Source organism: Rhineura floridana, chromosome 11 (assembly GCF_030035675.1).
Source record: "Rhineura floridana isolate rRhiFlo1 chromosome 11, rRhiFlo1.hap2, whole genome shotgun sequence".
In the NCBI taxonomy this organism is placed as follows: domain Eukaryota; kingdom Metazoa; phylum Chordata; class Lepidosauria; order Squamata; family Rhineuridae; genus Rhineura; species Rhineura floridana.
The window spans coordinates 23,893,494-23,919,372 of record NC_084490.1 but is presented as its reverse complement, the minus strand read 5'-3'; the positions used below and the strand labels follow the sequence as shown (position 1 = coordinate 23,919,372).

The following is a 25,879-nucleotide window of genomic DNA, read 5'->3' as shown; positions in this document are numbered from 1 at the left end:
ACTACAACTGCCATCAGCCCAATCCAGTGGCCATGCTGACTGGGGCTGATGGGAGTTGTAGTTCAAAAAAGTAAGTTTTCCAAGCTCTGCTCCTAACAATTCTCAGCACCTTTCACAAACTGCACTTCCCAGGATTCTTTGGGGAAAACCTTGGCCACATTCACACCAGACATTTATTCCACTATTATTCCACTTTAAACAGTCATGGATTCCCCCAAAGAATCATGGGAAGTGTAGTTTGTGAAGGGTGCTGAAAGCTATTAGAAGATACTTGTTCCCCTCACAGAGCTACAATTCTCAGTGTTTTCTGGGAAGAGGAAATTATTGTTAAACCACTAAACCACTCTGACAAACTGTAGCTCTGCGTAAAGAATAGGGGTCTCCTAACAACCCTCAGCAGCCTTCACAACCTACACTTCCCATGAGGAAGCCATGACTGTTTAAAGTGGAATAATAGTGGAATAAACATAGAGTGTGAATGTGGTCTAGGATGCATCCCCACCCTAGACTCGGGGAAAGTAATATAAGGTCATGGAGGAGGAAATGCCACAAGCCCCACCCATTAACCTTTGATATGAAATATCATATAACTGAGACTGAAACACAACAGCATTCACCAGGAACTGTTTGAAGCAGAACCATCCAGAGAACATTTCAGAGGAGGATTACAGAAGCAGGGACAGGGGGAAAACCATGCTGTTGTGCCCTCCTCAGTGGTGCGAGAACCACTGCAACTGATCGTGAGAAAAGATAATTGATTGGTGGGTGGGCATCAGCTTTCCCGCTTCTTTCAGGGTGCTATAAAAAGGAGGAGGGCATAGAATGGAGTCTTCAGTAATAAGTCTAAGATGAAGTCGAGATATATAAGGCACTTGAAGACATTTGCTATTTTGCAGATGGGATTCAATCACATACCGGAAAATTCAGATTGTGCAATTAAAGTTGATTTTGCTTAACAAGCCCCCTTTTTGCGATAAGGAAAGTGATAGGGAAATGTACTGAAAAGTGTGGGATAGCTTTTGCTTGGCACAATGCCATCTAACCTCCCTGCAAACAAAACAGAAAGCATGCTTGATAAATAGCCATCATCTAGCCTCCCCAATCAGGATGAATGCTCTAACAGGTCATCAGTTAGTGACCATAGTTTGTGGCAAGTGTGAAAAAAGAGGTCTCTCCCCTCGTTCCCATGTTCCGATGCTCAATTTGCAAAAGTAAAAGTGTCAGGGGTTCCAGAAAGGCACTTTTTCTCCCCTCCTCCTTATTTCAAATGAATGGAGAACTAGTTTAGCTGGGGATATTCAATGGTAGAAGAGGAGATGCCCTGCGGACTCTCAGAGGCGTTCTCAAAGGCCAGAAAGAGATGTTATGTGTGGCTGAAGTCATTTTTATCTGTATTTGGACATTCCAAAACATTTGTTTTCAGGGCGAGGTTCTGTGTCTGCCTTTTCCTCCAAACTATAATGAGACTTGGTTTCAGATTTATCGTTTCTAAAGCCATCTTAGCAGTTGGGGCGTGCAATTTGTGCATTGAAAACCCAGGGTTATTCTGTTTGCTAGTGTATTTTTGTCACTAGTAGATTAGAAGTGGCTGGGAGGGGAAGTGCACCTCTATTTTCAAGGTTATTTATTTATTCATTTCCCCTCCCATGTTCCATGGAACCGAAGACTTCATGAACAGGGTTTACTGGTGATCTCCCATCCAGGCACTGACCCTATCCAGGGCAGTTTCATGTTCAGCAGAGTTTCTGAAATTCTGTGCCTTTTTAGACCATCCCCTGGTATAGACATGGCAATAGTGGCTGGTGGCTCTTAGAACTGGTAGGGTGGAAAGCAGGGAGGCCAACAGTAAGTGGAGCAAGAGCCAATGACAGGCAGACCCAGCTAATTCTCGTTTTGTCTCCATCCTCCTCCCTGCTGAATTCTACAAGGGCAACTACACTTTACTGTGCTCTAGCATGCTCCCCCCACTGGTTTGTGAATCCGTGCACACACAAGGTTACCTAGGATATGCAGCACTATGCTGTCATTTCTTGTGAAATATTTTCCCCAAACCAGCTTCAGCCAGACTTGAAAACTGTAGCAGGGGACCGAACAGGCAATTTGCACCAGGAAAGACAGCCCCGACCCTCTCCATCTACTGGTGAGGGCAGAGAGCAGGTGACATGAAAACATGTCAAAGCGTACTGATATGAACAGCAAGGTGCAAATGCAACTTGAAACACAGTGGGGAGAAATGACCTCTCTGCATTATTATTCTTATTATTATATTTATATCCCACCCTTCCTCCCTGTAGCAGCCCAGTAAAGTGTACATTACATTTAAGCCGGTAATGTGTACATAGCCTGAGACTAAGAGCTTATCCGCACATCCATATAATCCGTAATGTAAGTCCCTTGTGCCTCCATTAATTCACTGTCACCCATATGACATTCTTCTCCAATACCTTCCCACACTTTCCCCTTCCGTGATCCAGAGTTTCCAATACCAACTATACACTGAAAATGAGAGAAAGAGTGATTGCTGGGGAGGAATCCCAGTTGCTTTGATTTGCAGATTAATCTCCTTCCACGCCTCCTGCTTCTGTTGGTTCTGAGTCAATCAGCAACACCAGATAAGAAGGAGGGAGGGGGAGTTTGTAAACAAAAAAGTGCACGCCTGCAAGTATGGATAAGGAAAAGCGTGATTCTAGTCCAAAGAAAGTGCAAAACAATCAGGTTTGGACTACCAGCAGACAATTCCAATAAGGGAAAACGTGGATTTTGAGTATGGTCTGGATGAGCCCTTAGGAAGGAGAAGCTAAGGGGCACATAAGAACATACATAAGAAGAGCTTCAAGTCCAGCATCCTGTTCTCACAGTGGCCAACCACTTCCACCCCCCTGGACTGGCTGTTAAATAGGAAGGCAGGCAGATGGGGGCTGGGTGAGGGCAGATGGAGGTTAGTGGGGCAGTGCCCCATTTACCCTGTTGGGCCACCCTCCACTGAGTCAGGGGTGTTGACTCGTGACAGTTTCTCTGACACAGAGAAGGAATGGCTGCTGCTCTGACAAAGAAGGAAGAACATATTCTCGGCGTGAAACTGGGTGATTCAACTAAGGGTGTAAAACTAAGCACATATACACACCCACACACGCATAGGATGCTTCTTCCTAAAAGTAAAAGACATGGGGTGGGATCCACACAGTTAGTTGGACTTAGGACCCATTTGAAATCCATGGGACTTAAGTCATGACAAACTAAAATGGGATGCACAAACTCTAAGCTAGCTTGTTTTCTTCAGGTGTGGTGGAAGATGCATTATTATTATTATTATTATTATTATTATTATTATTAGCTCTTCACCCAAAGGTCCCAGGGAGGGTTACAGCAATTTAAAAACATATAATTAAAAACAATTAAAAACAACCCAAACAACATCACAGAAAAAAGGATGGGTCCTAGAAATATACATCTCAGGTGTTGAAGACCAGGGTAAAGAGGTGCATAAATAAATGTATTTATTTCAACAAGAATAAAAGTTTTAAAACAATACAAAAATGAACACCCAAGACAGAGATCTTTTCATCCAGCTGGAAAAGTTTGCTGAAACAAAAATGTCTTCAGTTGTTTCCAGAACGTACAGATAGTGGACCCCTGTCATAGCTTGACAAGGATTCTGTTCTACAGAACAGGGGTGGCCACAAAGAAAGTGCTGCTCCCTGTTACTGTGGAGCAGGCTTCTGATATTTTGGGGACTTTAAAGGAAAACTGTCCCGCAGAATGCAGTCACCTTCTGGGTGTACGATGGTTATCCCATTGCCAATGTTGAAGTAACATTCACTTGCCACTCCGGTCAGCTTCTGTTGGTGGAATTGGAGGGGTGCCATTTTGTCCTTCACCTCAGGAATCAAAATATCTGAGGCTGGTCCTGGGTTCAAAGAAGGTGGCATTCCCAACTCCAGGCCCAGGCCCAGCGGGGAGCCAGGTTAGGCATGGGCTTGAGGGCCCCTATGGCTCAGAAGGTCCCCTGCCTAAATCTATAGGCTGGGGCTGGGAGGGTGGAACTCCATGATCCACACCAGCATCAGGTTGCAGGGCATGGTTTGCAGCCTTCAGTAAAGGGTTGACCTGCACACCCCATGACCTGATATGGGTGCAGATCATGGAGCGGAAGCTCCACCCTCCCAGGCAATACCCCCCAATCCAGCCAGCACAGGCTTAAATAGGCCCAGTTGCCCCACCTAAAGGGCCCTCTCTGCTGATCTCAACACCTGAGAGAATCTGTAGGGAAAGAAGAGTAATAATAATTACTCTTAAATAGCATGCTGATGTGTCAACATGGAAGGTGGGGCAGCTGGGCCTATGTAAGAGTAATTATCATTACTCTTCCCTCCCTACATATTCTCTGGGGTGTTAAGATCAGCAGAGGGGGCCCTTTTGGTAGTTTATTTATTTATTATTAAATTTATATCCCGCCCTTCCTCCCAGGAGCCCAGGGCGGCAAACAAAAGCACTAAAAACACTCTTAAAACATCATACAAACAGACTTTAAAATATATTACAACATCCTTAAAAACATATTAAAACACACAAACACACACACATATATATATATGCACACACTAGGGGACTGAACAAGCGGGAGAAGCCACACAGTTTCCTCATCTCCCACTTTATCAGTGCCCTAAAAAAAAGGAAACGATTGGTTTCCAATTGCAGCCCAACAACTCTAGCGACGTCTTCTGATGTGGATGAGAATTAGGTGGACCATCCCTCAGATGCTCGTGGTGGGGCTGGGAGAGGGCATTCTCTGTGACAGCCCCTAAGTTGTGGAATTCTCTCCCTACCAAGGTGCATCTGGCAACCTCACTGTACAGCTTTAGGAGAATGCTGGGCGCACCTCTTTACCCTGGCCTTTGACACCTGAGACATACATTGTTAGGGCCCACCGTGTTTGATGAGTCTGGTGATTGTTTCTAACGCTGTATTTTAAGGTTGCTGTAACCCGCCCTGAGACCTGCGGGTGAAGGGCAGGCAATAAATGCTAATAATCTTAATAGAGCCACATCTTGGGCACTGGCTTCTGCTGCTGCTGGGATCCAGAGGGTTCAAGGACTTTGGACTTCTGTGTTGCATTCTCAGACTCAGTGACATGGCAATGGCTCCTCTAGTACTATCCTTTCACCCTTGATATTACATTTTAACAGCACAGATATTAGAAGACATTCAGACTGAAAGAAAGGAACTGTTGTCTGGAACCAACCAGAGCTGAATCTTCCAGGGGACACTTCAGAAGAAGGGGCAACCATGACAATTGTGCCCTTCTCGCTTACTATATGGCTTCTGCAGCTGACCATGCTAGAAGGTGACTGATGGTGTGGGGAGATGCTGGGGGCGTTAGTCCAAGGTTTCATTTCTAAAAGAAATTGTGTGGGGGCTCCTGGAAGGCCATACCTTCTTCCCTGCTCCTCTTGTAACCTTGTGCAAAAACTCAGATGAGCAATAACGTATTCTTTATTCTAATCTTCAGTCAGCCAGCTTGACATGTGGCTAGTTCACTTACCACACAAAGATATATCAAAACCACACTTCATACACTCAGCAAAAGAACGCCAACTAACAATAAGTTAATATATGTGCCCCAGACCGGTAAACCCCAAAGAGATCTCATCTAGTATTTTAGCTTCTGATTCTTTATTTATTGATTTATATCCTATCTTTCCTCCAATGAAAACATGGCATACAAACATGTTTTTTTCAGTCCTCACAACAACCCTGTGGGTTAGCCTAGGCTGAGAGATAGTGACTGGCCCAAGGTCACCCAGTGAGCTTCATAGCTAAGTGGGGATTTGAACCTTGGTTCCCAAGGTTCCAGAACATCACACTGGCTCTCTGTTGCTATGCTATGGAGATGTCTAGACTTGGAGAGCAGTGTGTCAGCTCTACACTGCGTCAGCAGTGCCGGGGGGGGCTGGAAATTCCTGGGTGGTTGGCAGGAAAGCAAAGTCCTTAGCCGGCAGTCTGGCCATAAATCTGCCAGGTCTAGGAGGAGGGGAGCTGATAAGGGCCAGGCTTGTTCGAAGCATACTTGCCGAGTCAGGAGTCCAGAAGTGAGGTCAGTAGAGGTCCGGGATCAAGTGCCAAGGGGTCAGTCCAAAAGAGGGTGCCAGGAAACTAGGAACACACAAGCCACGCCTGACGTTGCAGTCAGCAACAAGCTGCAGCCAAGGTGTGCCTTATCAAGAGCAGGGTTGACAGCAGGTGTGAGCCCTCAGCGTTTGGGCCTTAAGGAGACAGGCCTGCACCTCTTCTGCCTGACCTTCTGCTGTCTACGTTCTGCAGGTGAGGGGGGAGTATCCTGTGCACTGTCTGTGTCTGGCTGCAGGGCCTCTGCTGTATCTGGGGTGCTCTGCAGCTGAGGGGGAGAAGGAGCTGGATTCTCAGGAGGCTCCTCCGTGTCTCCTTCTGAGTCTGCTGCTCCTGGGTCTGCTGCTGTTACTCCCGAGTCGTCCTCATCTGAGGAGTCCTCTGATGGGGCCATGACACAGTGGTTGTTGGAGCGATACAGACCTTCTTTGTTCAATCTTTTATTCTTCTTCTTCTTCCAAGGACCCCAAAATGAGGAGGGAGGTGTCTATAGCTGCTGGCCATCAGTTCTGGGATACTGATTAGTCAGACTACCTGCTATCTTGAGATAAGCATCCTGGTGCTAAAGTGCATCTTGTGAAACGTTGTGGCCATATTTGGAATTTGAATATGCCTTGATCACACACACGGGGGGAGGGGATACTATATCCTCATTACATAATAAATTTACCTAGAGTAACCTCTTCACTTATACATTGTCTTTTGCTTAAATATCCATCCTGCAATTCATAGTTTTGCCATTTAATTATTTTCTTAGCACATCATCTTTCCTGCTGGTTCATGCCTAATCTGGCCTACCTTTTATTATATTATAAATGTTAAGAGTTCCCACTCTGTTATTTGGGGCTCTTCACCTGAAGGCTGTGTCTGGAATCAGCTGGGTTTTCAGCAATGGGCAGCTGCAAAGCCGATTACAAAGCCAGTCACAAGCAATAACGGTCAGAGGCCCCTTAGGCACCCGTCATGGTCCCAGGCCTAGCCCCTGCCCAAAGGCAAAACACTACACCTCCCTTCCCCAACAGTGCGGGGAGCAGTGTACATAATTTGAAATCTACACTACAGCACTAGAACCACATAAAACATTAAACAACAAAACTGGGGGTAGGGGGAAACTGTTCAACCAGCTGCAAATACCATAAGCAAAATTACTGGGACACAAAAAGTTTTTAAGCTGGTGCCGAAGGAACACCATATGAGCACCTCTGCTTTCTTCAGCCGATGGTTATCGTTTTCTCACCTCTCATGCAAATTGGCTCTCGCCTTTCTTGTTATCTGCGCTTTCACCAGTTCCCTCCCCTTGTTTATCAATCTCCTTCAGGCAAGAAGGAGAAGTCTGTAGAAGTCCATGAATGGCCTGTAACCTCGAGGCCCTAATTGGCGACAGTAAGTAGGCACGGTCTTTCTTGGTGCTTGCATTTATGGGATAAGAGAGCAATAATGAGCTATGTGAGGGTTTTTTAAAAAAATCTTATCACTGCATTTCTTCCATAGAGCTCAAGATAGCTTATATAGGGTTTCCAGGTGGTCTCCTATTCAGTCATTGACCACCCCTTCACCTCAGCAAGGTTACTGCATCATGTACCTCTAAATCGCAGAGTACAAAGGTTGGGTAGTGTCGTGGCAAGATTTCTCTTACACACAAACACACAGATAATGGCTGTTGCTTCAAAGGAAACCATATTCTTTAGAACAAACCTGGCTATTAAACCAATTTCAGCCAATTTTTTAATAATCCATCTTATTCCAAAGCTGGTAACCATTATTTCTTGGTTCTGACAGAATGGGAAAGGCTGGTTAATTAGAGGTTCCCAGCTTTAATTGTGGCTTGCCCAAAGGAAGGGGCTCTGTTTCAGAGCAAATGTTTGTGAATATTTCAGTCTGATACACTGAGACATGATAATCCCAAATGTGCCACTGTAACCTTCCCTTTGGTCCGACATATAATCCAATGCTGTGTCTTTTTTCTACAATGTCCTTACTTTAAGTATTTTCTCTTTCTTTTTTTCCTCAGGTGCTGCTAGCTCAGAGGCAGGTAAGAGTTTTCCCAGAGTGCAGGACACGGAATAATGGGCTCAAGTGACACAAAGCCAAATTTCAACTGAACATCAGGAAAAACATCCTAACTGTTAGAGCAGTAAAACATTGAAACCAATTACTGGGGGGGGGCTCTCCAACACTGGAGGCATTCAAGAGGCATCTGGACAGCTACCTGTGAGGGATGTTTTAAGTTGGATTTCTGTATTGAGCAGGGGGTTAAGACTCAATGGCCACATAGTCCCCTTCCAACTCTTCTATTCTATATTTCTATGAGTTCCTCAAGATATTGGAAACACTGAGAAGATTAAGCTGATTCTAGCATATTACAAGTAAGACTAGAACAAGCAAGGTGTCCCGTTCTAGATGTCCCATTCCAGACCTTGTTAAGTTTGAACGTCAGAGTGGAAAAATGAGACACTGAAAAACACAAAATTGACAGATTCATCTATCCCTAGCCATGATTGAATACAGGCACTTCTCATGTCAAAAGGGAAAATCACAAATTCAAGATCCAGCTGAATTTACATAACTAAATCTGAAATTCCAAATACAGCATTCACCAGTGTTGTTGGCTGTAGCCTTATCCCTGTGCACATGTAAGGCCTGTTAGAATGCTAGTAGACAGGTGTGTTCCATGGGAGTTAGTGTTGGCGTGTGTGCGTTGTGTGAAACAGCATACATTACGTTGGAGTTAAGTTGAGCAAGAAACTTCTTCAGAGCATGTTAAGAGTCTTTATTGAAAGACATTAAGGCCAGAGGCTTAAGAGTAAATACATGTAGAGATTCTTCAGTCACCCCCCTTCTGGTACATCTCTCTCCATAGATAAAAACAAAAAACACCCTCTCAGCTCAGAGGCATAATTCAGAAGACGACAACACACAGACTCTGTTAGAACTTTCCCAGTCGCTATCAGATGGCTACCATAGCAACGGCCCTGGCAGTCCATTCCCAGACTGGGCATAGACATAACTCCCCCCTTAACCACAGTTATATCTTCAAACTTGCAGGCTTCATGGAAAACAACTAGAGACAGTAATGCCTACTGGTCACCAGCCCAACAGTCTCCCCTTTTTCCATTAAGACTGCAAAATACACATGCAATACATCTCCATAATACATAATCATACAGTCATACATTTCTACAATACCTCTTGCAATACATTTCAGTACATTGCATCATACAATTTCAGTTCAGTACAGTTCAAAATTACATCTCAGTACAGTTCAAAACTTTATTCACTCAAACTTTGGTTCAACACATGTCAAATAAAGTGTCTCAGGATCCATGTCTACAACTTTATTCATGCCAGGACTTGTTATTAATCCCACAGTAAATCTGTCAGGCGGTTTGCCTAAATTCGCTCTCGTGGAGCGTCTTAAAGGAACCAGAGCCTCGGCTCTCTCTGCCCCCCCATTTGTGCTTGTGCTTGGCACAACCTGCGCAGGAGCTTCCATTTCCTCAGCTTTTCGTTTCTTTGATCTGCGTTTTCCAGAAATGAGCTCATGCAAAGCATCTCTGAGAGGAATTTGTGTACCTTCCACTTTAATGTCAACATCTGGCTTAAATTTCTGTGATTGTGTTCGTGTTTGTGTTTGTGTGTCATTTGTTCCTGTAAGAAGGACTGTCTCCCTTTGATCCCAAGGCTTTTCTGAGACTTTAATGCTTCTGCTCAGAATTAACTGCTGTGTTTCTGGACACCAAACTCTGTAATATGAATTCTGAAATCCCAAAACAAAACCTTGCTGTGCTCTGGGCGCAAGCTTGCCCCTCCTTTTTCCCTGTGGAATGTGGACCCAGCACCTTGCCCCGAATTTTTGAATGTGTTGTATTCTAGGCTTTCTGCCAGTAAGTTTCTCATAAGGAGACATTCCAATAGCACTGTGTAACACCCTGTTGTGAATGTAATTCGCATAAAGAATTGCTTCTGCCCAGAAAGAATTCCCTAAACTGCAATTCAGCAGCATGGCTCTCATTGCTTCCCCAAGCACCCTATTTTTTCTCTCAGCAGTTCCATTGGAAAATGGGCTGTGTGGAGCAGTGAAATTCTGGTTTATTCCCTTACTCTCCAGAAAGTCACTCAATGCCTTATTCGTGAATTCCCCACCTTGGTCCGAGCGTATAGCCCCCACCGTGACCAAGTGTTGAGTTTCGATTCTCTTAATGAACAGTTTCAGCTTCTGCTCAGCTTCACTTTTATGCTTTAACAGAAAAACATGACAAAATCTTGAAAAATCATCTACCAGTACCATGAAGAATTTCGCACCTCCTCGTGAAGCATTTATTGGCCCTGCTAAATCAACATGTACTAGCTGGTAGGGAGCTGTTGTGGTTCTCTCAGCCTCCCGGTTTATTGGTGCAATAGTCATTTTAGCTTGATTACAAGAATCACAATCCATTAACTGTCCACAATCTTTTAAACGCATGTCTTCACTGTGCAAAGGGGTTTTCCTTATCGTGTCAAGGTTTGCATGCCCCAGCCTTTGATGCCATTCATGGACGCAGCCCTGATGTACCTGTGCCTCAACGTTTAACACAGCACACCCTGCTTGACTGCTCTTTATTACAAACTATGAATCATTAAGGCTTCCCTGCATGCATACTTCATCTCCCATCATTATAAAACATTGGTCTTTGTGGAACAAAATTGAATAATTACAACTCACCAGTTTGCTAACTGATAAGATATTATGAGCCAATTCCGGAACAAACAAACAGTCTGACATTATGCCAAGCTTGTCAAATTTCACCAGACTACGAGCTTCAACGTTCTTCTGCGATCCATCAGCAAGTAAAACAAAGTCTTTCACTTCTTCTGAAACGTAAAACAAACGTCTGTCTTTAATTAATATATGGCTTGCTCCGCTGTCGAGCAACCAGTTCACAGGTCGTAAATCTTGAGAGTTCTGTTTACAAACAAAGTTCACACTTCCCTGCTTCAAGCCTCCATCCCTGGAGTTTCGCTTGACTGGACAATCCCACTGGAGATGTCGTCGATCTCCGCAAACAAAACAAGCCTTCAGCCTCTGTTGCTGCTCCTGTTTATTATCCTTCGGCACGGCATGTTTCACCTCTTGCTTCCTGACAGCTTCCATCGACTCGGCTCTTTTCGCCTCCTGTCTCCGCTGCCATTCTTGGGTCAATTTTTCCTCAATAAACGCAACGTTCAAACCTCCGTCAGGCATGGCTTCGAAAGCCATGACCATATTATTCCAAGTCCCATCAAGTGAAGCCAGAATCAGATAGGTCTTCTGAAGTTCAGAGTGTTCGACGCCTCGGTCTGTCAACTCAGCAAACAGGCGTCTGAATTCCGTGAGATGCTCACTCATGTCGCACTCACCCGTGAAGCGCAATTGATAAAGCTTCCGTGCCAAACACAATCTAGATCCCGCGGTCTGTTGCACATGAATGCCTTCCAACCGGTCCCACATCTCCTTGGCGTTTGTAACATCTCTCACGTGTAGCAGTTGAGAGTCAGATAGAGCCAGAAGTATAAAAGCCTGCGCCTTCTGATCTCTACGCGTCCAAGCCGCAGTCAGTACCGCCGGAATGGGTCCATCTATTGTGTCCCATAAATCCTCTGTTATCAGCAAAGCCCGCATCCTCGGCTTCCAGCTGCCATAATTCTTTTCATTAAGCCATTCCATCGGCAAGCCTCCCCCAGACAGGTTTACAGCCATGTTGCTCACCTCCGTCTGGTTCAATCAATCAAGCTGCCCTCTCTGGAACTCCGTCTGCCGTTCAGACAAGCAACTTACTCCGGTGTAATGCGCTGTGGAGCGCAACCATCCTCTGCTACCACTGTTGGCGTGTGTGCGTTGTTGTGTGAAACAGCATACATTACGTTGGAGTTAAGTTGAGCAAGAAACTTCTTCAGAGCATGTTAAGAGTATATTGAAAGACATTAAGGCCAGAGGCTTAAGAGTAAATACATGTAGAGATTCTTCAGTCACCCCCCTTCTGGTACATCTCTCTCCATAGATAAAAACAAAAAACAGCCTCTCAGCTCAGAGGCATAATTCAGAAGACAACAACACACAGACTCTGTTAGAACTTTCCCAGTCGCTATCAGATGACTACCATAGCAACGGCCCTGGCAGTCCGTTCCCAGACAGGGCATAGACATAACTCCCCCCTTAACCACAGTTACGTCTTCAAACTTGCAGGCTTCATGGAAAACAACTAGAGACAGTAATGCCTACTGGTCACCAGCCCAACAGTTAGATCCTACCAGAGTTTGGAGAGTAATTCAAGAGAGCAAGTTATGAGACAGAGGTTAGTCAAAATAGTATGGTGAGGAAGTAGAGGGTAAAATCAGAGAGATTTTAAAGTGGTCTGTCCTCTCAGAATTTACAGTTGGCTATTATTAATATGTTATAGAGATTATTGGTTAATAAGATAAAACATCTGTTTACTTTTCAGTTCTTCAGCAATTATTTTCAAGCTCTTTGATCACAACTATTTCTTTTCTGATGTCTGAAGTTAAAAAAAAATCAGCCTGATCCTCTCTTTACACACACTTGCGTGGGAATTGGGCCAAACTACAGGTGATTTGGGGAAGGTCCCATGCTCAATCCCAGCTTCCCTAGGTAGGACTGGGAGAGAACTCAGTCTGAAACCCAGGACAGCTGCTGCCAGTCAGTGTAGACAATACTAAGCTAGATGGACCAATGGTCTGACTTAGTATAAAGTATAAAGAAGCGTCCTATGTTCCTGTGATGTGAATTGGGGGGGGGGGCAGAGGTGCTTTAATCTTTTCTGCCCAATTGTGGTTCTGCATGTGAGCTTTTTCCCCCAACACAAATAGCAGATATGGAAGACCTGATCCATATCAGGGATGCAATGAGGGGGGTTAAAGTCCCCCACCCTACGCCACCATCCACCCACACACCATGGTACCATTCCAGACCAAGAAATCCACAATGACAATTTGTGAAAGAAAAATCTTGCACTCAGTGGCAAACCACATAATTCACATCACATATGGTTTGGCCCTTGGCCCTTCATCTCACTGAAGAAAGCAAAGCGTGCTTGTGAGTAAACATGCATAGGATTTGGCCACATGCTGTGTGGAGAAATTATACGGCAATAAATGTTGTGTTAAGAAAGAATAAGGCTATTTAATTTACCAGGTTAAATGCCCACTAAACCCAGAAGGGTCAATGACAGGGAATATTGTTTTGAAATTTGCATATTAGCAAATGAACTCAAATTGAGAAATGTGGGGCTGTAGCCGTTGGTAGTGCTACTCAAAGTAGACCCACTGAAGTTGATGGCCATAATTAAAGCTGCAATCCAATACACACTTACCTGGGAGTAAGTCCCATTGAACCCAATGGAGCTTACTTCTGAGTAGACATGTATTGGGTTGCAGCCTAACTTAGGTTCATTAATTTTAGTGTTCCTCAGAGGAACTTGGTGGGATGCAACTCTTTCTTTCCTCATCCTGCCATCCACTCCTTCTACTGTAAGAGTTCCGTTTTGTGCGTTTTCCAAACCACAATAGCAAATCCTTTCATTTTCTCCTCATCCTTCACAGCATGTGGGCAGCCAGTAAACTCACCTCGAATTGTTGGGGGCCAACCAGCCTCCGATGGATCGTGGCCCTGGCAAGTCAGCATTTTACTCCACCGCTATCCTATTTGTGGAGGCTCCCTCATAGCTGAGCAGTGGGTGCTGTCAGCAGCTCACTGCTTCTTCCCTGGGTGAGTATCTGATATGTAGTGCTGTGGAGCCATTATCACCCTTCACCCCAGAGAGAGCTGCAAGGCTGGGCTAATGTCCTCTGCCAGGTGCTCAGCTACCCACTGTCTTGGTCTCAGAAACACAGGGTCAGGCCCTGGAAGGGCAAAGAAATGTTTTCAAGAGGGAAGAAGCAGGTGCCTACCCTGCAGGTGGAGAGGACAACGGAGTTGAAGTTCTGGAGGCAAGCTGGTAGTCCAGCCAGGAAGCAGACAACTGACCCATTAGTCGAGGGGGACAGAGGGGCAAAAAAAAAACTTCAGCTGTGTCTGCACAGAAAGTTGTTCAAAGTGAAGAGCCAGGTCCAAGTCAGCTGCTTTATAGGACCAACAGGGTGGCCAGTTTACAGGTGAAAGTCCTCTCTGTCTCAGGAATGGGGAACCATTTTTAGCGTGAGGGCAACATTACCTTCTGGGCCACCTTCTGGAGGCCACATGCCCCTGCTGAGTGGAGACAAAAGCAAAAGTGCACAGTGAAATGAATATAAGTGAGGAGAGTGGCTGGGGAAAGCGGGTTTGACCTGAGGAAAGGGGTGTGGCCTGAGGAAAGGGTGTGTGGCCTGGGGAGAGTCCCAAGAGCCAGATAGAAGCCTGGAGGGTTTCATTTGGACCCCGGATCTGAGGTTCCCAGGCTCTGTCTGAAGGTGTCCTCCACCTGAAGGGCTGCCCAGTCCAAGCAGTTTAAAGATAAAGAACCATCAGAAGAGAGGGCAGGGGCCCCAAAGTTGCCCATCAACAGTTAGCACACCTGGGCAGCAAATTAAGTAGGCACATAGGTTACCTGACCATGGTCCTCCTCAATGTATGAGATTGTATTACATTGTGTGGTATTGTAGTAGTGTAGTGGTTAGAGTGTTGGACTCCGGCCTGGGAGACCTGGGTTCGAATCCCCGCTCAGCCATGAAGTTCACTGGGATATCATAACTTGAGAACAAGCTAGATGATACATTAGCTTTGGAATCTCTAACCTTAAGCACAAGGGTTTCTTTTTAACACAATTTTTTATTTATTTATTTATTTATTAAATTTATTAGTCGCCCATCTGGCTGGTTGTCCAGCCACTCTGGGCGACGTACAAGATAAAAAACAATACATTAAAACGTTAACATTTAAAACCATAACAGTAAAAACCTAACCCACCCCAAAAGCCTGCCAGAAGAGCCAGGTCTTCAAGGCCCGGCGGAAGCTCATCATAGAAGGGGCATGGCGGAGATCATTTGGGAGAGAGTTCCACAGGGTGGGGGCCACTATTGAAAAAGCCCTCTCTCTAGTCCTCACCAGTCTAGCTGTTTTAACCGGTGGGATCGAGAGAAGGTCTTCTGAGGCTGATCTTGTTGAGCGGCATCGCTGCTGATGCTGGAGGCGCTCCTTCAGATAGACTGGGCTAAAACCGTGTAGGGTTTTAAAGGTCAAAACCAACACCTTGAATTGGGCCTGGTAAACAACCGGTAGCCAGTGCAACTCCTTCAGCACTGGAGTGATGTGATCTTGCTGGCGGCTGCCTTTAATCAGACGAGCCGCCGCATTCTGTACCAGTTGCAGCTTCCGGACCGTTTTCAAATGTAACCCCACGTAGAGCGCATTACAGTAGTCTAGGCGAGAGGTGACCAGAGCATGTACCACCGGTGGGAGCAGATGGTTGGGAAGGTAGGGGCACAGCCTCCGTATCAGATGGAGTTGATACAGCGCCACCCGGCTCACAGCTGAGACTTGAGCCTCCATGGACAGCTGGGAGTCAAGAATGACCCCCAGGCTGCGGACCTGGTCTTTCAGCGGCAATCGTACCCCATTGAGCACCAGGTCCACATCCCCCAGCCTTCCCTTGTCTCCCACAAACAGTACCTCGGTTTTGTCAGGGTTCAGCTTCAGCTTATTCCTTCCCATCCAGCCACTCACCGCCAGGCACTTCGACAGGGTTTCTACAGCCAACCTCGGTGAAGATTTAAATGAGAGATAGAGCTGCGTGTCATCCGCATACTGATGACATTGCAGCCCAAATCCCCTGATGATTGCCCCCAGCGGCTTTATATAGATGTTGAACAGCATCGGGGAGAGGATGGAACCCTGTGGCACCCCACAAGTGAGAGGCCAAGGATCCAAGACCTCATCCTCCAATGCCACTCTTTGGTACCTACCAGAGAGGAAGGAATGGAACCACTGCAATACAGTGCCCTCCATGCCTAACCTCTTCAGGCGGTCCAAGAGGATAACGTGGTCAACGGTATCGAAAGCCGCTGAGAGATCAAGGAGGATAAGTAAGGTGCATTCGCCCCTATCCCACGCCCTCCTCATATCATCTACCAAGGCGACCAAGGCTGTTTCAGTCCCATGTCCAGGCCTGAAGCCTGATTGAAATGGATCCAGATAATCCGCTTCCTCCAAGTGCGCTTGCAACTGCTTTGCCACCACCCGCTCAACCGCCTTGCCTAAGAATGGCAAATTTGAGACTGGGTGAAGGTTGTTCAGATCTTGGGGATCCAAGGAGGGCTTCTTTAAGATTGGTTTTATTACTGCCTCCTTGAGCGTTGATGGCATTACTCCCTCTTCGAGAGATGTATTTACCACCATCTTGATCCCCTCACCCAGTCTATCTTTGCAGCTCATAATGAGCCACGATGGGCAAGGATCGAGTAAGCAAGTGGTTGGCTTTAAGGTTGAAAGCACCTTGTCCACTTCATCAGATGGAAGAAGCTGGAACCGATCCCACACCACCAGAGCACCACTGGTCACTTCTGGCTCACTCACTGTGTCCACAGCGCACGAAATAGCACTCTTAATACGATCGATTTTCTCCGCAAAGTGTTTAGCAAACTCGTCACAGGAGGCCTTAGCATGTTCCATTGGTTCCGGAGCAACTGGACCGACCAGGCTCCAGACCACTTGGAACAGTCTCCTGGGACAGCACTCTGCAGATGCAATAGAGGCAGCATAAAAATCTTTTTTTGCTGCCCTTATTGCCACATGATAGGCTGCCACAGCCACTCTAACATGTGTCCGATCATCGTCAGAGCGAGATTTCCGCCACCGGCGCTCTAGCTGTCTCACCTCCCGCCTCAGAATTCGCAACCATGGGGCAAACCATGGTGCCATCTGAGCTCTATTCAGGGGGAGAGGGCATTTCGGGGCCACCCGGTCTAATGCCCCAGCGATTGCGGCATTCCACCCCTCCACCAGGGTCTCAGCCGAGTGGCTGTGTGCATGCTCCAGAGAGTCCCCAAGCACATTCAGGAATCCATCAGGATCCATCAGACGCCTGGGGCGGACCATCTTAATAGGTCCTCCACCCCAACGGAGGGTTTGTGGCACCGAAAAGTCCATCCTCACCAAGTAGTGGTCTGACCATGACAAGGGGGTGATGGATGTACCCCCAGTTTTCAGATCACTCCCCTCCTCTCCCGAGACAAACACAAGGTCAAGTGCATGACCGGCTACATGGGTGGGCCCCATTGTAATAAGGTGTAGCTCTCAGGAAGCCATGGTTTCCATGAAGTCCCAAGGTGCCCCAGTAAGGATGGCCTCTGAATGTACATTGAAGTCCCCCAATACCAGCAGGTTTGGGGACTGTACATGCACAGCCGAGACCACCTCCAGCACCTCGGCCAGGGAGTCCGTCGTGCAGCGGGGTGGATGGTACACGAGCAGAATCCCTAGACTGCCCTTTGGGCCCAACCTCCAGTACATGCAGTCTGCCACCTTGGTCTCACAGAGAGGAGGTCTGGTGAGAACCAGGGACCTTCGGTAAATAACCGCCACTCCCCCTCCCCGACTACCGACCCTCCGCTGCTGTGCATACAAGAACCCAGCTGGACACATGGCCGCAAGGATAGGTGCAGCAGCCTCATCCAGCCAGGTTTCCGTAATACATGCCAGGTCCGCGTCCTCATCCAATATCATATCATGGTTGAGGGATGTTTTTTGGGCAACAGACCTGGCATTGCACAGCAGCAGTCGAAGGCCACAGTATGGAGTCAAGCATCCCCCAGCTGTCTGTTGGCTCTGGACAGGCCCGGAACAGGGGACAGATATTATGCATCTCTCCCTAGTTCCTCTTACCTGACGTGACCTGCCCCGAGCTCTCCACCAGCATCTGCCGCCCAGCCTCAGTATACATTGGCCTCCCACCCTTCCCCCATCACTCCCCTGTGATTGACACATGCCCCGATGTAGGCTTCCACCACTCAGGCAGGCACCCAACCTTAAAACAACCCCCCCAAAAAAATTGACAGTGCAAGAGCCAGGGGAACCAGGACCCTAATATGGGGTTGAGGGGGCTTTAACCCTTTGTTCCTCTTGCTATTGTCCTGATTTGGAATAGGGCCCACCTCACCAACAATTTGCACAGGAGGGAAAAAAACCTCCCATGTGCTTCAATGGGAGCTCTTTCCCTATGCAATTTGTCAGCCCAGGGATTTAGTTCAGGACTACAGAAGGATCAAAAAGTTAAAGCTCCACTACTCCATACACAAGAGTCCAGATCAGTCCCACCCACGTTGACAATTGTGGGGGTGTTTTAAAAAATGCACTTACATTTAAAGGCACTAATAAGGAGCTCACATATGGTATAGTTCAGCCCTCAGGAACCAAAAGGTCAGCTTTGCAAGCTCCTCTTGCATTTTGCTCTTATGTTCACAGAATGCAGCTCGTTTCCCAATATGACATCCTCCTAGGTGCTCATCAGCTCTTGAACCTGTCCAGTCATGTAGAAGAGTTCAGGGTGGAACGGATTTTCTTACATCCTAACTACAATGGCCAGCCTGACTCCAGTGGGGATATTGCTTTGCTTAAACTGAGGTCTCCTGTGAACTTTACCAACTACATCCTCCCCATCTGCCTGCCAAAGTCCTCTACACAGTTATCTCCAGAAGCAGACTGCTGGGTCACTGGATGGGGAGATATTCAAAATGGAGGTGAGAGGTGTTCTTTGTAGTGTTTTTTCAGAGTATGGGGCTCCTCCAGATGACCAGTTTATTCAGTATTCATCCTGATTTGCTTGCACAAAACTTACACGGTGGTTAAGATTATAGGTCCTTCCAGACGGAGGGGAGTGTATTCAGCAACATGTTGTTGAGGCAATAATAGTGCATTTGTGGTGGATTTATACAGGACCATCCACATATCATTCCGTTTTATGAGTTGTTCTGCAATGGTTCCCCAATGTTGTCCCATTATTGCTGTCTGGTAGGGGACTCTTGCGCTATAGCATAACAGAAGTGGGAAGGGGGAAAACATCCTCAGAACATTTGTGATTTAAATGGTACAGGATTTCAGCAGGAAGTTACAGGATATGCACTGACTGGAAATGAAGCAGCACGTCCACCCCAAACGTTTTACAGGTGCAAACAATATTGAAAGTGGGTCTGCGTGTAACCGTCTTAATACTTTTCATGAGCACAAATTATCATATCTGGAGGGGCCCCTGTGTCTGCTTTCTATTGAACATTTATTCTGATTTCTTTGCAGGGGAGTTCCATGACAATGAGCATTCACCCCTCGTGCATTCTGATTTGCTTGTGAGGTGTTTACTAGTACTGTGAGAGCCCCCCTCGCCATTTTGCTTCGGATCGGGCCTCTGTTTACTTTGGATCACTGTGTGGGAGGCTCACCTCAGACCCAAATCCGAAGCAATATTCTGAAATAAATATTATTTATTTAATCAATCAATCAATAAAAATAAAGCCAATGCTTTGGTACTCCCATTGACTTGCATTGGGAAACGAAGCAGCCGTCACTTTGGGGGGGGGGGTTTCACATAGGTACATGAAACCTGTAGACATAGTAGGTCCCTGAGAGGGTATTAGCTCTGCCGAACTTCAGGCAGGTAGATCGAAGGGGTTGTTGCCAGCTAAATCCTATTCAGAGCTGAACCATTGAAATTAATAACCCTATGTTAGCCAATTTCATTAACTGCATTGGGTTTGCTCTGAGTAGGACTAGCATTGGAGACCATCCAGGAGGTTTTCTGTTTATAAAAAAAAAAAATTCAAACTGGCCATAACTAGTAAAACACTATGACCAAAATTTGTGGGGAGAAGGAGGAAGTGGCACTTCCTAAGTTGCTAAGAACTGAAGATGTATAAGTATAAGGAACTATTAAGACACAGACAAGAGACCATACACATTTTTAAAAAATAAAGAAGGAACTGTGTTGGATTGGGAAGAATGGAAAGAAAAACACCCAGGTAGGCTGGTAATGAATGAAAGGATAAATGAATAGGATTGATTGAGAGAGGATATACCAGTAAATAACGTGCAAACCTAAGACTGTCACTAAAATAAGTGGGGTGGGGGTGACGGGAGTGATACTCCCTAAAGCTGCAATCCAATACATGTCTACTCAGAAGTAAGCTCCATGGGGTCTTATGGAATTTACTCCCAGGTGTGTATTGGATTGCAGCCTAAGTAACTTTTCTACTGTCTAATAGTATAACTAAGACGCAGACAAAGAGACAATGAACATTTTTTTATATGTGTAATGAAGAATGGACTGGGGTGGATGACAAGAATTGAGAGAAAACAGGTAGAAAGGCTGGCTTAAGGACAAATAAGAGACAGGCTGAATCAACATGCCACCAACAAACTCTTTGCAATGTTCAAAGAACAAGCCAGAGAGTGAGGGAAAAGGTATGGTGGGGCTTTATAGAATCAACATCCCTCTCCCCACCCCCCAAGCATGATGATTGGAGAGTGCTGGGTGAGATTCTAGCCCTTGATTGGAAGATAGACCTCTCAATGAGCAAACTCCAGTTCTCCTCCTTCTTCCCCTTTCCCTACCCTGGTATTTGCCTTATGTGGTGTGGTTCACAGTTTTTCTATCATTTTGGAGATGGCTTGTCTGGCTTAGATTGTGGGGTGTGCTTTTTTCAAATCCAAATATCTCCTAGGAGAAGGGGCAATTCCTTCAAATTGCTTCAGGGGTGCTCACCTGAGAGTGGCCCCGTTTCTGAATATGCCTGCCAGACTCAGTATTCAGAATTTGGACAAATGGTCGCACAGCCCTAGTGCTTACAGATCTTCCCATTAGTCATTCATTCACCCCACAATGGCATTTCTCCACTACTTTCCAAACCGCAAAAGTCTGTGGTTTATTGTTAAGTGGATTTGTTGCGCTCAGGTGGCAGAGCCCTATAATCCACTTTAAATACGCAGACATAAAGTTCCAGTATGCACTTGAATTCCTCCCACAAAAAAGGACAACCTGGAGGCACTTTCTGCTGACTTTCACATCATTCTCCATGGTGCTTTACTATGGGGGGGGGGGCAATAGCTCAGTGTCCTAAGCAGGGGTATAGTTGCCCAGGGTCCCAGGGGATCTTAGACACCTTACTTTTTTAGGAACAGGGTCCCTATGTTTTCAGTGTCCTTTCCTGCTGATTGGAGCAATCAGAGAAAAAGGAGGCAAGTCAGCCACTGAGAAGACTCTTCTCAGTAGCTAACACACTCCCCTGTAGTCTTAGTATGGTAACCAAAAAAAGAAACACAGCAAAGGAAGTTCCTTGCCTTACAGCATTATAGTGCATTTGCCCATGTTGGTGCACAGAAAATAGTAGATCTAGCTGAAATGCAACACAGGGAGATCTGCATTGATTGTTGCAGTGCATCACTAAGGAAAAGTTCTCCAAATAAAGTAAGAGACTGAAAGCTCATTTTATTGTATCATCTTAGAAGGTTGTATAATCTTAAAAGGGGGAGTGGCTGTTATGGGGGTGCGGTGTGACTATCATGAAGGGACTCTGCACTTCGTAATTTGCAACTACACTACTGGTCCCAAGGACCTTATAATCTTGCTGTCCCAAAGTTGCCATTGGGAAAGAAAGAAGCATGGAAAGGTACAGATAGGGGAGAAATTCAGTTCACATTTAAAGGCAAACCTACCTGATTTGCACTTTCTGGAGCAATTGGCAAACCGAAACACAGCCATCCTTCAAAATTTGCCCTTCTCTGAATTGTGCAATGCAGTTCTCCAACCAAGAAATGTGAACAAAAAATGCATACTGTATACTGGGATAAAATGTGCATTAAAAATACCTATGTTAATGAAAATAACATAGAAAATAATATACAAAAATGCATTATATTAGGGGAAACGACTTTGCAAAAATATTAGGCAAAATCGCATACACAAATGTGTATATTAGGAGACATTCACACTAAGATGCTGATGAATTTTTATGAAGATTTTTTAAAGAAAAAATTGGAAACTTAATAGATTTCCCCACAGCCAACCCTACCATTAGACAGAGTGGGAAAACAGAGTCAGGCAACAGATGCATAGGTGTCATAGATGTGTAGAGTCATGCCAACAAATGTGTGCCATGTGATCTGCCACTGCCAGGGTTAAAGAAAGCAACAATATGGTTGGCTTCTGTACAGGGAATAGGGGGGAGGATTTTGTATTCTGCCTCAGGCAGAAAAATGTCTTGAGCTGGCTTCAGTTTTCCACTTAACTGAATATAGGAAGAAAAGGCATTATGGATGCCTCAATGCAGTGAGTGTAAATGCACAATGTGCTCACTGCTGAAATCTGATGTGCTTCTCTGTGCACCTGAAGCCATCTGCCCTGCATTCCATGACCACATTCTATTTCTCTTCCTTCCAGTGCCTTTACCAACCCCACTAACTCTCCAGGAACTGCATGTGCCACTCATAAGCCGTGAAGCCTGCAACAAGCTCTTCAACAGTGTCCAAGTGAACGACCTGAGCAAGGATCCTATCAAACAAGATATGTTTTGCGCTGGTTACCGAGAAGGTGGGAAGGATTCCTGCCAGGTAAGATGCTCCATCATCTGTTCTTCATGCAGCCATCCCCTACAGTCGAGAGGCACTCCCCCGTGCTTAGCATTATTTTATTCATAAAAACCTACTGTTTAGAAGGGAACAGTGGAAGAATTCCTGAGAAAAGAGCAATTGGGATTTGGAATCCAATAACATTGGGAGGGCCACATGTTCCTCATCACTGATATAAAAATGCTCACTTTCCTGAGAAGGAAGCAGGTGTTAAGATGCATTATAAAATAAATTGAAACACTGTTTTCATGGAGGATAAGATTGCCAGTGTTTTCTTGCCCCAATGTCTATGTTCTACCTCCACTGTTGGAGGCCTCTGAATACCGGTTGCTGGGAAACTCGAGAGCACTGTTGCACTCAGATCCTGCTTGTGGGCTTCCCAGGGACATCTGGTTAGCCACTGTGAGAACAGGATGCTGGACTGGGCGGCCATTGGCCTGATCTAACAATGTCTTCTTATGCATGTTCTCATGCTGTGGGAACATAGCCCTCAGCCATTTCTTCCTCATTTTTGGTCTAGCTGGGAGGTGGTACCTTGCAATCCCTCAGACTCTCCCATTTTCCAAAGTGGGGTTGTCATTTTGTTTTATTTTAAAATGTTTCTACGTCACTTCTTTGGTAAGGTCCATCCAAAGCAGATTGCAACAATAAAAAATACAATTATAAAAAAATCACTATTACCAATACCAAGAATAAAACAGATTCACAAAAATAAAAACAGAACTCCTATTATTATTATCATCATCATCGTCATCTCTATTAAAAACATGCATACCCCACCTTGAGGCAGCTAACAACAAGATCAAAGCATAATTTGACAATTTAAAAAATCACTTACAAATACGTTTAAATACTAAAAACACCACATTTTTTTTAAAAAAATCTTCCAGTACAATCCCATATGTGTCAACTCAGAAATAAGTCCCGTTCAGTTCAATAGGACCTACTCTCAGGTCAGTGGGCATAGGGTTGCAGCCTCAGTCAATACACTGTGCGGCCAAATGTTTAAGCAACCAATATAATGTACAGACTTTTGTATATGAGATTAAAACCACAATTTCTAAAGAGTTTGGGGGGTGAGCCTACTTACTGTGTTTTGGAGGGCACAAATTACAGGCATCATCAAGGAAGATGCATTTTTCTTCTGTCACACACACAGGTGAATGTCTCTTCCAAGATGGTGCATGCCATCTACAATTGTTAGTATTGTTACAATAATAATAATAACTGTTATTAATACAACACTGTATAGTAGACCAATGCAAGGGGCACAGACTGACAGAACAACTACTAAAACTGTCTTGTCAGTTAATGCCCAAGGTAATGAAGGTTTAAATCAGGTGTTGGGAACCCATAACCCTCCATATGCTGCCAGTGCCAGACTACAACATCCACCTGACCATTGGTGGTGCTGTTGGAGTATAACAACATCTGGAGGTCTACACTTTCTCCATCCCTGATTATAACCATTATTCCAGCTCCCTCACCTAATCAGTATTCCAAATCTGATACTAGAGTGTTTGCCATGGATCCCATGCTATCTTCCATCTCTCTCTCTCTCTCTCTCTCTCTCTCTCTCTCCACAGGGTGACTCCGGGGGACCCTTAGTTTGCAAACTCAAAGGAGGTTGGACCCAGGCTGGGATTGTGAGTTGGGGAATAGGCTGTGCCCAGCGCAACCTCCCCGGCGTCTACACTTCAGTGCCTTTCTATGACAACTGGATCCAAGCCAGGATGAATGGCATTGATGGGCTACACAGTGCCCATGTTGTGCCATTCATCTTGGTGTCTCTTGTGCTGACACTCCCATGAGATACCTGTCTCTCGTTGCTTTCAATCTGCCAGCCAACTGCATGGAATATCACGATTCAGGTTGCTGGTAGGACTTAATTACCACATGCAGTATAGATTCAAGGAACCTTCTCTCTGATTATTCTGGGCATATCTACCTTGCTACATTTCAGTTGTTTTGAAGCCACTTGATAGCAGTTTGTTTATTATTACATTGCTACACCCCACTTTCCTCCAAGGTGCTCAAGGTGACATACTGTACATAGTTCTCCTCCTTCCCATATTTATCCTCACAACAACCCTGTGAGGTAGATTAGGCTGAGAGAATGTGACTGGCCCAAAGTCAGTTTGTTCCTCCGTGGGGATTTGAACTCTGAGTTCCCAGGTCTTAGTCCAACAGTCTAACCACTACACCACACCATTACACCCAACGAAACACAGGAACTGTCACTTCGAGAAGAAGCTGGGAATTTTTCATCTGTGGTCTTTGTTTGGGAGCCATGACACTTCAGATATTTCCACATGATGATTAAAGTGATGCTTTAATGTCTGTACTTCAATTTTTCTTTTCTAAAAAAAAATTAAAATCCCTTGACATTTTAAATTGATGTGGCAACAAGTAGTGGATGAGTTCAACACCTGGGGCATGGAATAATAAAGAATGAACTGTAAACTGAATTTCTTCAGTTCAGTCAGCTTTGTGTGTGAGTGTGTGTAACTTAAGATACAAGGAGATTGTTTTGTCTTTTATGCATATTTTTTAAATCATCAATAAATTGTTGTATAATATTTACAACAGTTTTACTATTTTTACTCTTTTCTTTGTTTTTTATTTCTTTGTGTTTTTTCTCTGTCTTTTAATATTTGTGTCAGTCAACCTTAAAAACTAGTTACCTAGAATGATTTTATGTAAACCACTTAGAATTGTTGTTATTATTATTATTAATTAAATTTATGTTCCACTCTTCCTCCCAGAAGGTCTATACATTTTTTTAAAATAAATAGATATAGATATGGATAAAATTGAAGGTTGACCAAAATGAGCATCTGGACCAGCTTTCCACTTCTTTTTTTCCACATATAAGGATTTTAATTGTATATCATCCTTCAGGGTGTATTCAGAACACATGGCCATGTCCTTGTAATGTTTAAATTGAAATATAAAGATTAGCATTTCCTGTATTATATATTTCACATCTGATGCATTCAGTGGCTTGTATCCAACTAAATTCTACCCAGAGTAAATCCACTGAAATTAATTTACCTACATTTCTCACGTCTATTCATTTCCATGAATCTGCTCTGAGTGTGACTACCATAAGATGCAAGCCAGTTCTTCTATAATAGCATCATCTCTGCTTTGCATCTAGGTAGATCTATACCTAAACTACATGGACAACAT

General features: G+C 45.0%; 1 protein-coding gene across 1 annotated transcript; it reads left to right on the top strand.

Moving 5' to 3' along the window:
- Positions 1–5,286: 5,286 nt before the first annotated feature.
- On the top strand, positions 5,287–24,498 carry LOC133367525 (serine protease 33-like). Its single transcript, XM_061591619.1, has 6 exons — positions 5,287–5,344; positions 8,138–8,158; positions 13,702–13,867; positions 18,536–18,810; positions 22,500–22,669; positions 24,274–24,498. Exons 1-6 carry the CDS (start codon positions 5,287–5,289, stop codon positions 24,496–24,498), a joined length of 915 nt encoding a protein of 304 aa, XP_061447603.1.
- Positions 24,499–25,879: the final 1,381 nt, after the last annotated feature.